This window comes from Tauraco erythrolophus, chromosome 7 (genome assembly GCF_009769465.1).
Source record: "Tauraco erythrolophus isolate bTauEry1 chromosome 7, bTauEry1.pri, whole genome shotgun sequence".
Taxonomy (NCBI): domain Eukaryota; kingdom Metazoa; phylum Chordata; class Aves; order Musophagiformes; family Musophagidae; genus Tauraco; species Tauraco erythrolophus.
The window spans coordinates 17,911,496-17,923,443 of NC_141471.1; the positions used below are offsets into that span (position 1 = coordinate 17,911,496).

The 11,948-nt window shown below is 50.0% G+C and overlaps 1 protein-coding gene across 1 annotated transcript; it reads right to left on the reverse strand.

Moving 5' to 3' along the window:
* Positions 1–460: 460 nt before the first annotated feature.
* On the reverse strand, positions 461–4,671 carry BAMBI (BMP and activin membrane bound inhibitor). Its single transcript, XM_086614825.1, has 3 exons — positions 4,596–4,671; positions 1,327–1,617; positions 461–879 (listed from the first exon to the last, which is right to left on the reverse strand). The coding sequence occupies exons 1-3, from the start codon at positions 4,669–4,671 to the stop codon at positions 461–463; spliced, it is 786 nt and encodes a 261-aa protein (XP_086470951.1).
* Positions 4,672–11,948: the final 7,277 nt, after the last annotated feature.

The following is an 11,948-nucleotide window of genomic DNA, read 5'->3' on the forward strand; positions in this document are numbered from 1 at the left end:
ATGCACAGCATTACCATGCATACCACTGTTTCCCACCTCCCAAAAAATTGTTTTCCAAAACAAAAAGCCACAAGCAAGTTTCAGACAAAATATATATATTTAAAAAAATCTTTACAATAAGTCAGGAAACATAGGAGCTCGCATACAGTTTATTATAATAACTCAGTTCTCAGCTCCCTACAGTTCAGATAACCCTGGTGACAGTGTTTACAACTTCTAATTTTTGCTTTCATAACTTTAAAGCAAACAATACATTTGAGTGTATTTTACTCTGTGCAAATAAGACAACTTTTGGAATCCTTCAGAAGAAATATCCAAGATTCTGTTTGCTGAGGTCCTTTGTTTCTCAAAGATGATTTATGAGAGTCTTTGTTTTAAGATAAAGTGCTCCTGTCCAGCAGAACCCAAAGGCCTTCAAGAGTTCAGAGAGTAAGTTTAGCTCAGGTTAGAAAATAATTGGTCATACAAATTCCAGCTTTCCATGTCCGCTGTACATTCCCCAGTGGACTAGCGAAAGAATTTTATCATTGCTGAGGTCTGAATGTCTCATTTTATCACAGGTCATGCAGCAGTTCTCGTGACCAGTCACAGGCACCATGCATTCCAAGTCCAATTTTGCCACCTGCCCTTTTTTCGAATGATGTCCATGAAAACTATAGTGCAAACGGGAAAGCATTTGCTGTCGTTGATCTTGCAGTCTCTTATTTTCACTCCTGAGCATCCGCAAGGCCAGCATGATAAGGAGCACCAAGATTAGCCCACCAGCTATAGGAACAGCAATTACAGCCGCCCTGAACCATAACTCTTTCGAAGAGGTCAATTCCTGCACCTTGGTGATGAGATTCCTGCTGCTGTCATGTTGATATCTGCTTCCTTGTCCTGCAAAGGGGAAAGATGTTGATACTGAAATAAGCTTCACAACTGGTTTATACATCAGCAACTCCCTTAAACGCCACACTGACAAGTTTAAAGAGCCACAGCTATAAGCTCTGCAGTATCTACAGGAAATGCTCCTATGAAGAAAATGATGAGTTTCTAAAGGCTGCTTATAACTTGGAATTTCTTTCTCTGATAGCTGATTTAACTAGGAACATCACTGCCATTGCTTCTTAGAAGCAATTGTCCACTTGGCAAGACAGACCTCTAATATTAACGCAGGCAAAAAACGCTACTCAGCTGAGATGCTCCCCTGCATGCAGCCACCTGCTTCTCCCTCTGGCGTCTCTACTTACATTAACAACTAAATCAAGAGCAGACATACAAGGCTTTGACTGTCACCAGCCTGATGGCCAGAAGAGAGATTTCACCAAAGCTTCCTTTCCCTACCTGAAGCATCGCCCCTGGAAGGAGACAAAACATCATGTAGTCCTCTGTAATTGCACATATCTTCATGACAGCATTCCAATGTGGACACGGTGGTGGTGCCAGAGTGGTTTTGTGCTTGTTTGCCTTGGCAGGTATCAGTTGTGCTTGCAATAGAGTCCAAGCAGCCATGAGTAAGTGGAGAATGTGTATTCTGAGGATCAAGCAGCCTGGAGAAGCAGGCACTAAGCTCGGATTTGCACATATAGCCAGTTGCAACACAGTGTGCAGCATCACAGTAGCATCTGATTTCACCTGAAAAATAAAAATTGTGCAAGAAAGGTTAAGAATTTGGTACTTTAACAACACCTCACTAGATACTCTTTCTTATGAGCTGCAAGCATGGCAAAACCAAACTCCATGCCAGTTTTGGGGTACTCCTCTAGACTATAAATCCATGAGGGCAGGGGTTGTTTCCTTCCTATCACTGTACAGTGCCTACATCGCTGTAACCTTACTCCCTGCAAGTGCCTTGGGGCACTTGTTTTAATTACTAGTACTATGGTCCTTTGAATAAAAGCAAGAACATTGCACTAAAGCAGGGATTGGGGGAGGGTGCACAAGGAAGGTCACAGTGGCTTTTTTTCCAAGGTAAAAAACTAACAAGACCATTTTATAGCTACTTCCACTCACTGTCAACAGTTGCATTAAACTGCATTTAAAGTGAAATCCCAGCTTTAAAAGCAATACACACCTTTCATCCTATAAGGAAGCCCTATCTATGCTTCGAACCATTACCACAGGAACAGCAGTCTCTTTTATAAAGGAACACTTCTTTTAACTGGGCATAAGCACGGAACAAAAATACCAGGTTTAAATATTTGTTTGACAAACAAACAAACAAAAAATCGGAACCACTGAATTGTTTATTACCTCTCAATACTGTGCCAAAATTTAAAAGGTTTAACTAACACCTTATAAAGCTATTAGCTAGAACCATTACCATCTAAATCTCTCAGTCAGGAAGGTTTTTACTGTGTGAAACTGGGCAACTATTTATAATTTCTCCAGAAAGAGAGAAATTCTTGAAGTAGCCATTCATGCAAAAAGGCTTTTTTATCAGTATTATAAAACTGAAACAGTGCAGCTTATAATTAATGTTTGCCAGAGCCAATGTCTCTCAACTCAAATGTAAAGTTATTAAATGAGGTGAAACTGCGAGGCTGAAAGTTCCCCCCTGCCCCTCCCCATCTTTGCATGCAATCCAACATGCGGTCAAAAGGGGAAACACTTAGACTGAAAATCCTCTACCAGCTCTATGAAAAATCTCTCAGGAAACCTCAAAAATTTCTGAAGGAAGCGATAAAAAAGTTCCCTTCATAAAACTCTTCATTTTATGCTCTCCAAACTGCTCTGGTACGAATTATACACGTCCTGTGCTGTAGGGAAAACCTACTCTTTCCAGGCAAGTCGCAACTCAAACGTAATTCAATGTGCCATCGATCCAAGGTTTAGGAGAAAGCCAGGTTTTGGAGCCATCCTTAGAAAAGTGGATTTACAAACTACTTCTAATGTGTCTGGTGTACTTACAATCATAGCAGCAGCACCAAGGTTTGTGAAGTCAACTGAATTGTCAGATGTCTTCCTTCTACAGACTACACTCCAAAAAAATCGATCTACAGGCTTCCCTGCTGCCACCTCTCCTTATGATGCTTCCTCCCACCCCATATCCAAAAAATATTCTGAAAGATGTTAAAAATCATCCCAACCAAGTTGGCTTTCCCTCTTCAGTCTACCTTAATACTTTCCCCAAAGTGCTACTGCAGGCTCCAGGCCTTGAAGTTCCTGCTGCTCTTTAATAACTCTGCTTAATAGAAGCCAAATGATGGAGTGTCTCACTGTCTCCAGTCCAACTCCCTTGGGCTTTTAGACCAAGTAACCTAATTTTTCGTGAATTCACACACATTGTCATCCAGCATGCTATGGAAAAAAAGACTCATTTATTTTCTAAGCATTCTATGTGAGGTCTTCCCCCATGCCTCTCTGAAAAAAAAAATCATTTTCATAATTTTCTCATTGTATGGGAGTTAAAAATAAGATGCAAACAAGGAACACCAGCAGAGCTGACAGTCCTTTCATGACTCTCAGCACAGCACGGGAGGAAAGCGAAACAATACACACACTTGCATTTTTACTGTTTATACAATCCCGCTCAAAATTCTACATTTTATTGACCTAAGATGATCTTATAAACAAGATCTGACAGGCTAGTCATCAGGTTAATTCAACTGCTTTTTAATTAAAGCCACGTTTTCGGTGAAACAGAATGAACTTTGTATTACTGTATTAAAACTGTATTTCTGTCAATTCATAAAGTTTCTTCCTGTGCTATGTAAAAGGCCAGAAAGGGTATTTAGTATTTTCAAACAGTGAACAATGCCCTTCTGTTCCCTCCTCTTTCTTGTTACTGTATGTAGCTATTACGGAAAAATGTCTGCTTTTAGTCAAGATGGCTACAGGAGAGACTGCAGGCTTCTCTTAAAGCTTTTGAAGTCAAGAGCAGCCAGAAGTCTGTGATCCCCTAATTATATCATTATCAGGCACATAGTTTCAGTATCTGCGACTTCACATCACTCAGTCACTCCCTGCTCTGCCCGCTTTGATGGGGCCAGCAGGCTCCCCCCTGCACGCTACAAGGGCTGTTATTTAGGGTTAATTACAGCCTTCCTTCCAAAATAAATAAATACCGTCGCACATCACCACCGCGCTAACTCGTGCTTCAGCCTCCCCCCCCCGGAGCACGGCGATCACGGGCAGCCAGCGGGTCGCCTCTGCCCGGGGCGGGCGCTCCCCGGGCGGCGGGCGGCTGACAGCGCAGGGCGCGGCCGCCCCTCGGCGCCGCGGGCTCGCCCGGGGACGGGCCGCCGCTCCCGCTTTGCCAACCTCGGGCTGACCGGCACCGGCGGCCAGGTGGGAGGGGAGGGACGGGACCGGAGGGCGCAGCCCCCGCCGCTGCCACCCGCCAACAAAGAGTCGGACAGGGGCTCCCGAGACAGAGCGAGCCCCGCCGCGACCCGCGCCCGCCGGCCTCGCCTGCGGGGGCAGCGGCCCCGCCGCGCTGACACCGCCGCCGCCTGAGTGACGCCCCCCGCGCCCGGCTCCCCTCAGGCACCCGGTCCCCTGAGGCGTCCCGTTTCCTCAGGCGCTGCTCCCCTCAGGCGCCCCGCGTCCCTCAGGCGCCGGGTCCCCTCAGCCCGCCCCCCCGGCCCCGGGTCCCCCCGCCGCGGCCTCACCTCTGGTGAGCAGGACGGCCATGGCGCACAGCTCCAGTTGCAGCCAGATGAAGATGTAGCTGGAATGGCGATCCATTTACCCGCCCGCCCGCCCCGCGGCGCCGCTCGCCACAGCCCGCAGCGCAGGCACGACCGAGCCGCCGCCGCTCGCCCCTGCCCCGCCGGAGCACCGAGGAGCCGCTTGCCCGCGGGCAGAGCCGTTGCGCGGCCACCGCTGCGGCGGGTAGGAGGAACGGCCGCAGCTTTCTGCCTTGCCTTCCCCTCCCTCCGCCGCCGCGGTCCCGTGCCCAGAAGCAGCAGCAGGCGCAGCGGCAAACAAGCTCCAGCCCGCCGGACGCTGCCCCGCTGATACAGCGGCGGCGTCTCCCGCCCGGTAAATACGGCCGGCGCCGGGCGCGGGCCGGGCCGCCCCGCCCGCTGCACCGCCCCTCCCCGTCCCATTGGCTGCCGCGCCCCGAGGTGGGCGGGGCGAGCCGCGGGCAGGGCTGCCCCGCCCCTGGCGGCGGCGGCGGCGGCGGCGGCGGGCAGGGCCCCGCGGCGCGACGGGCGCTCCCGCCCGCGGCGCCCCCGGGCGGCTCCGGCTCCGGGCGGGCCGGCTGCGCGGGCTATTAGCCCCGCTTAATTCAATGATGGGCACTAAGTGCAGGTCCCCGGCCCCGGGGCTCTGCCGAGATAGCGATCGCTGGCGGCACGGAGCGCCCTTACTCGCTGCGTTAGTTTCGGGGCTCTCCGGGGGCGGGCGGGTGGGTTTCCGCGGAGATCCCTCGAAATAATCCGCTTACGGAGGCAACAACAACGCCGAGTTTCATAAGCAAATGTGGTGGCTCTGGCTGCGAGCTTGGCGGAGCCGTTCGTGTTTAACGAATAAGCAGCGCTACAAACCCCTTCTCCGGGACGAAAGGCAGAGCCGGCACGAACCGAGGCTGAATCCTCCCGCCTGCGCTCGCCGCCCCGCGCTCACGGCGCTGCCACCGCGTTTCTGCTCCTGACACTCAAGGCTACACGAGGATGCGAAGGTGTCGCAACACCCGGGATGCCAGAAGTTTCACTGCAGCCGGATTTGGGTTGGGTTTTTTTCCCAGCCCACGTTTGGGCTCGATGTGGAGCTGACGGCAACGCGGCTGAAAACCGGGTGCGGCGGCGGTCCCCATCCCCCAGGTCCCGCCACCCTCCCGGCCTGGGATGAGCTGGGCGGCTCGGGGGGTTTCTGCTCGTCCTGCTCGGCTCCCCGGGGTCTTCCACGCTGCTCTCACGTCCACGCAGACACGGCAGGCCCGTGGGCCAGAGCCGTTAGCAAATACACCCACGGTTACTCTACTCTCCTTTCAAGGTTTCCTTTCAAAAAGCAGCTGTTGGGGATGGAAGCAAGAGGTGATGTTTCACCACGGGGTTCTGACACAGCTCCTCTGGGTCATGTTTGGCTTGGACAGTTTTCCTTCACACGTTGGTCCTTAAAACAATGTGCCCCAGAGTTAAAATTTCTTTGCTAACTTAGTTTTCTCCTTTCTTTTCTACTCAAATTTTATAAGCCTTGATTTCTACAGTATTTACACACTGACTGTTTCCCATTTATGGGCAAAATGCTCTAAATATTTGGATTCGCAGCTAGTATTAAAGCTGTAGATAATATGTTAATAGCAAAACTGACTTTAGAATTTTAATCGGAAATGTTTTGTGAGTCTTTAAAGTCTTTTTCAGTTTAGGACATAATACCTTGTGACAGAGACATTCCTCCCCTGAAAGAGAAAGGAGGAAATATGAAATCTGAGATTGAGATAACCCCGGTTTACTTTGGCAGAGAGGAACAGACTGGATCTCGAGCTAATTAGTGCTGATGCCATTACACGTTGTAATGGTTTTACTGCAGTCTTGAGATTTGCATATGTATAAGATAGATACACGCGTGCTGCACCACAGTCTTTACGCTTATGTTACACATATTTGCACTCCACCACAAAGCAATTTTCTAATTCTTGTTTCTGTTTAGAAATTACAAAAACAGTGAGATCAGCCAAGCCATATCTCCCACTCTGGCACCGGCTATCAGACACTCATTTGCAAACATATGAAAATATCGTTCATTACACCTTAGAATCCTTACAGCAACATGTGCGATTCTGTCTTTTCCGTTCCTACCACTGGTGACAAGCGCATTTAGCAGAGCTCATTTCTTACATGCGATACCGACAGACTGGAAATGGCTTTTATTCGTGGAGCCACATTACTACACTAAGTAACATGAGAGACTCCCTGAATATTATAAACATCCTGGCCAAGGGAGCGCGGACAGACTAAGCAGAAGGCAATGTGCTCGAGATCAGTTTTGAGCAGCAAATTTCATTGGCAGCTGTCAAGTTTGAATTGTGAGCTACAATTTACTGTAAAAAATTGCTAATTCTGTATGCTCCAGGCATACAGGGATGGAGGGGCAGCACGGATCACTTCCCAGCCTTGGTTCCCCCCAAAGCAACTGATTTGAAGACCCTTTTGGGAACCTGTGGATCAAGCTAGGGTGTCAGGAAGGTTTGGCTGACTTGCCATGTCTCCTCACTCGCTGGTACTTTGCTCAGGGAGCCATGCAAGGATTACGTGAGGTCCTCTGACAGACCATAACATAAACAAAATAATTCAGCTTCTGCAGCTCTAATTTGCTTTTGTTTTAGAGGCAAGAGCAAACAGGACCAGACTGGCCTGTAAAAAAGGGACAGGAGACAGACCCAGCACAAAGCAATAATAACAACATGTTCTGCAACCAGAAGGAATGTGGGATAATGACTACGAGGAATCATCAAGGAAAGCGTCAGGAGCCCGAGGCCGCATGACGTGTCTCCAGCAGCCATGGGAGAGCAGCCTGGAGCCTCCACTTGAAGGGACTAGGCAGCCCCACAGAGCACAGGGCTGCTCCCTCCCACCAGATACAGTGAAGCCCTTTGAAACCAACACAAACGAAGGACCTGGTTGCAAAATCAGCCTCCGGGCACCTCAGGAAAAGGAACTGCTTTGGGAAGCATCTCACAGGATCACGTTCCCTTCTGCATCAGCTCAACGCTGTGTCACAGATGCAGATTTTTATCCTTAAGAAGATGAAATTCCCAAACAAAAGAAGAGATCTGTCCAAAGAGGCTTTGCAGGCCACTCAAATGCTCATTTGATTCTTTTACTTCATTTCACAAGCCAATAGTTGCAATGCCAAGTTTCTGCCAGGAGAACTTAAGAACTGATGAGTGCTTCTTAAAGATCAATTCAAACAAGCATTCAGGGTCCTGAACTATTCCAGGCCAGGACTTCTCCTATCAGGCAAGCAGCTGGTCAGCGTAGGGCCTGCTTTCCCCTACAATCACACTCCAGAAAAGGCTCACTGTTTTCCACCAGGAGCACGTGAGAAAGTGCAGCCACACGAGAGTCTCTCTCCCAATGTCAGCTGGTGAAATCCCTCTGATGAAATCCCAAACCACATCCACCACCTTCTCCAGAAGCTCCATGTGCTTGAGAGCCCCAACACAGGCATGAGAAGGTGACTGGCATCAGGGATTTAGGTCTTTCCTAGATCAAGGAAGAAAATAAGACAAGCCAAGACAGAGGCTGACCTGGCAGCACTTTCCAAGTACATTACTTTGAGAGAAAAGCTCCTCTCTGGCTCTGGGGAAAAAAACCCGACAACCTCCTCCCTTTGTGTTGCTTCTTTTCATATATTCCCTTTCTCTTTTTCACATGAATTGGCACCAGCACCTGTCCCTGCCTCTCCCGCCCACCGTGTATGTGCCACCAGCAGCAGTGTGCCTGCAAAACTGACTAAATGGAGTTGAAACCTCAGCCTGAGGTGCTCCTGATTTATAGAATCATGGAACGGTTAGGGTTGGAAGGGACCTCAGAGGTCTTCTAGTTTCAACCTCCCTGCCATGGGCAGGGACACCTTCCCCTAGACCAGGTTGTTCAAAGCCTCATCCAACCTGGCCTTGAACACTTCCAGGGATGGGGCATCTGCAACTTCTCTGGGCAACCTGTTCCAGTGTCTCACTACCCTCAGACTGAAAAATTTCTTTCTTATATGCAATCTAAATCTACCCTCTTTCAGTTTAAATCCATCGCCCCTTGTCCTATCACTACATACCCTTGTAAAAAGCCCCTCTCCAGCTTTCCTGTAGGACCCTTTAAGTACTGGAAGGCTGCATTTAAGCAACTAGCCCTAGAAAAACAGTTTGCAGTGAAAATTCCTTCATCTGGCGGCTTTGAACACTATCACAAATTCCTCACCCTTCTACAAACGTGCCTGCCATGCTGGCCACTCACCACCATTTCCCCCAAATGTTTGGATTTAACCCTTCCATCTACCTCTAACAACAACCATGTTAACATAGTATTCTCAGCCTGTTTAAACCTTTCCACCAACTTCCTCCTCCATCAAAAAAACTTGGGCAAAAGAAATGGAAAACAACTGCAGTTTGGAAATCCATCCAAGTTCACCTCCATAGTCAGGGCATCCCGGCAGCCCTGTCCTGGGGAAACCTGCATTCTTTCAGGAGCTGAGGATTTTGCATACTGCTGGATTTGCATGTGCACGCTGGCTTTTGCCAGTACTGCCACATGAGAGGCTGATTTCAGTATCAAGGCTTTAAAGGTTGCTACAGCCGCACTGCAGTCATTTCAAACTGGTGTCAAACACAACGTTCGCATACCATATCCCTTCTTTTTTGCACCTTGCAATTATGATTCACCTGGGAATTTCTCACTTGGAAATTATATAAAGTTAAAAGCATTGGGACTATTTAAAGCATCTTTGGAGCAATATTAACCTGAGTAGTATTTTTTTTTTTGTTACCTACTCTGCAACAGCCAACAAACAACTTTCTTTTCCCAGTTACTTTGCTAGCATTTTGGATACAATACACACAAGGTAATTCTACTGAATTACCTTCATTTATGCTTATTATTACCTTTAAAAAAATAATTAAGGCTTAAGCTAACATAGCTGTGCTCAACATAAAGCCCAGGGGGTAGGGAACGTAATATGACTATATGCAATTTCTTTGGCTTCCCAGTTTTGGGGCTGGCCATGGATTTATTGAAACAAGTAGCCAGTTCAGGAGCTAAGACGATGCAGAGCCAAAGTCTGGCTCCTTCCCCAGCCGCTCCCCTGTGACAGACAGGCTGCCGAGCAAGTTCCCGCAGGTGAACAACTCCCAGGGAGCTTTATCCTTCCGCGACTGGGGCAGTTCAAAGGGGTGGACGGAGGCCTGCACGCTACACGCCTGCTCACCTTCAGCAGCAATTAGCATGTCCCCAGTGAAACTCGGTGACCTGCGAACTGGAGGAGGGGAGCTGTGTTCCAGAAAATTTCAGTGATACCTGTTCACAAAAAATAACTGGGAAACAAGGCTACTTATTTAGCTGCTTAGCTAAATATTTAGATGCTTAGCAGCATCCACCTCTCCATGAGCATGTGGTGTATCATCCAGGTGGCACCAATTTGCATCCCCCGAGATACATGACATGATAAAGAGACTCTCTTTAAGGGGCCCAGAAAGTGAAGCATTTCCTGTCATGCTCATCAGTTTACTTGTTTTTTTCATTTAAAACTAATCCTTCCTCCCCCTCGAAACGAGCTGCACTCCCGCTCCTCCCAATCAATAGGACGATTTGCATTTATCCTCCTGGAGGCATCGCTGCTCGGAGCGGGGCCAGAGCGATCCAATCGATAGGGGGAAGCTGGAGTAAGGCTGGAAAAGAAGCAGCAGAGAGATTCCCCCGGGGAGAAATGCAAAACACTGGAGAGAGGCAACAATTATTGTAATTGAGGTAATGAGGCCGAGGCGCCAGCTCCGGCTCTGCTTAACATCATTCAATACAAAGTGAGACGCAGATGAAGGAGCCAGCCTGCGCCCGGCTCGCCCCGCCGCAGCCCGGCCCGGCTCCTTGCCCTGGGCCACCGCCACGGCCCAGCCTCATCTCCCGGCTCCCGCCTCCTCGGCTGCGACCCCCCGCCTGCTGCAGCACGGATGCTCCGGGACGGGTCTGTCTCCTGAGCCGGTAGCTCGGCAGCACCGGAGTTGATGCCTTCGGGAGAGTCGCTCCAGATCTGAGTGGTCTCGGGGTCACGGAGTCCTTTTCCTTTCCGTAGGAGCCTCCTTGTGTCTGCAGCATCTCCGGTGTGTTTATCCTCACTGCGCGCTGAAAGTCACACGCTGGGCACCGAATCACTCGACCGAGGACAAACGTTGTCCTGTCCCATGGCAGGGCAACAACTTCAGCCCCAGCCCCTCAACCTTCACCCCTCCTCTGCACACCCCCCCTTGCTGCCGCCCCGGCCCCTCTCCTCCGCAGCCTCCCCGGTGAGCAGGGCAGGCAGGGGAGGGGGCTCACCGGGAGGGGAGAGCACCACGCTGGAGAGGAGCTCTGTGTCTGGGCACGGTATAGGTGTTTCTATATCCCTAACACTGTACCTGCACATGTGCTGGTGTCACAGCAGAGCTCACACCAGCTTTTGGCAGGGTCTCCAAAGGAGACACAACCACATTCGCTCACAGACCCCCTCGCAGCTTCAGCAGCCGAAGCGGTGGGATCAGTAAATCGCCAGCACCGTGACGGGCTTACGGAACCCTCCTTTAGGTTAAGGCAGCCGGGGCCGAAACGGCGGCACCGGAGTCAGAAAGCCGGTAAGGCGGCAGCAGCGCCGGCGGGGCCCGGGCCGGCGGCTCCGGGCTCAGCGTGGGCACGTCTTGCCCTCTGCTGGCAAAGCCGACCCTAGCAGCGAGGGGCCGGAGCCCTCTCGTACAGCCGAGCCCAGCAGCTTGTCCCGTGCAAACGCAGGGCTGAAAGATGCCGGGCAGCGCTGCAGCTGCTTTTGGAGCAGGAGGATGCAGCTGCCCGCGGGCATAGCAGTAAGTAATCCCCTTGCCAGACTGGCTAGAGCGGTGCAGGACCCGGTGGTGCACCGGGGCTCACATCGGCTCCTACTCCCTGCTGCATTCTGCACGCAGGAGTTAATGCTCAGGATTTAGCCATCGCCTTGTGAAACATCCATGGAAAGGCGTTAGATGTCAGAATTCGTAAACTGTACCTTAAAAGTCAAGCATCACCTATCAGATCTGAGTTATCAGGTGTCTAGAGATAAGGTAAGGCAAATATTAGGAATTCACTTTAGATCCCAAGCATGAGGAGCTATTAGTTATGTTCTGACACAGCATAGCATGCACGTGGGAGAGGAGAGCTAGCGCTGGAGATATTTCATGGCCAAAAAAAAATGGAAATTGAGCACCCGTGTAACAGGACAGTGTATATGGTTCAAGTAACATTTATTACAGAAAGCTATAGTTTGGATACAGGACACCTAGCGCAACAGTCATGTTGGCCAGT

Bases quoted from the DNA above. Each gene is read 5' to 3' on its own strand.
- BAMBI (XM_086614825.1), bottom strand. From the start codon at position 4,671: ATGGATCGCCATTCCAGCTACATCTTCATCTGGCTGCAACTGGAGCTG. The intron at 1,618-4,595 runs GTGAGGCCGCGG...TTTATTTTTCAG, and splicing joins GGCCGTCCTGCTCACCAGAG to GTGAAATCAGATGCTACTGT. The intron at 880-1,326 runs GTAGGGAAAGGA...TCCCCTTTGCAG, and splicing joins TTCCAGGGGCGATGCTTCAG to GACAAGGAAGCAGATATCAA.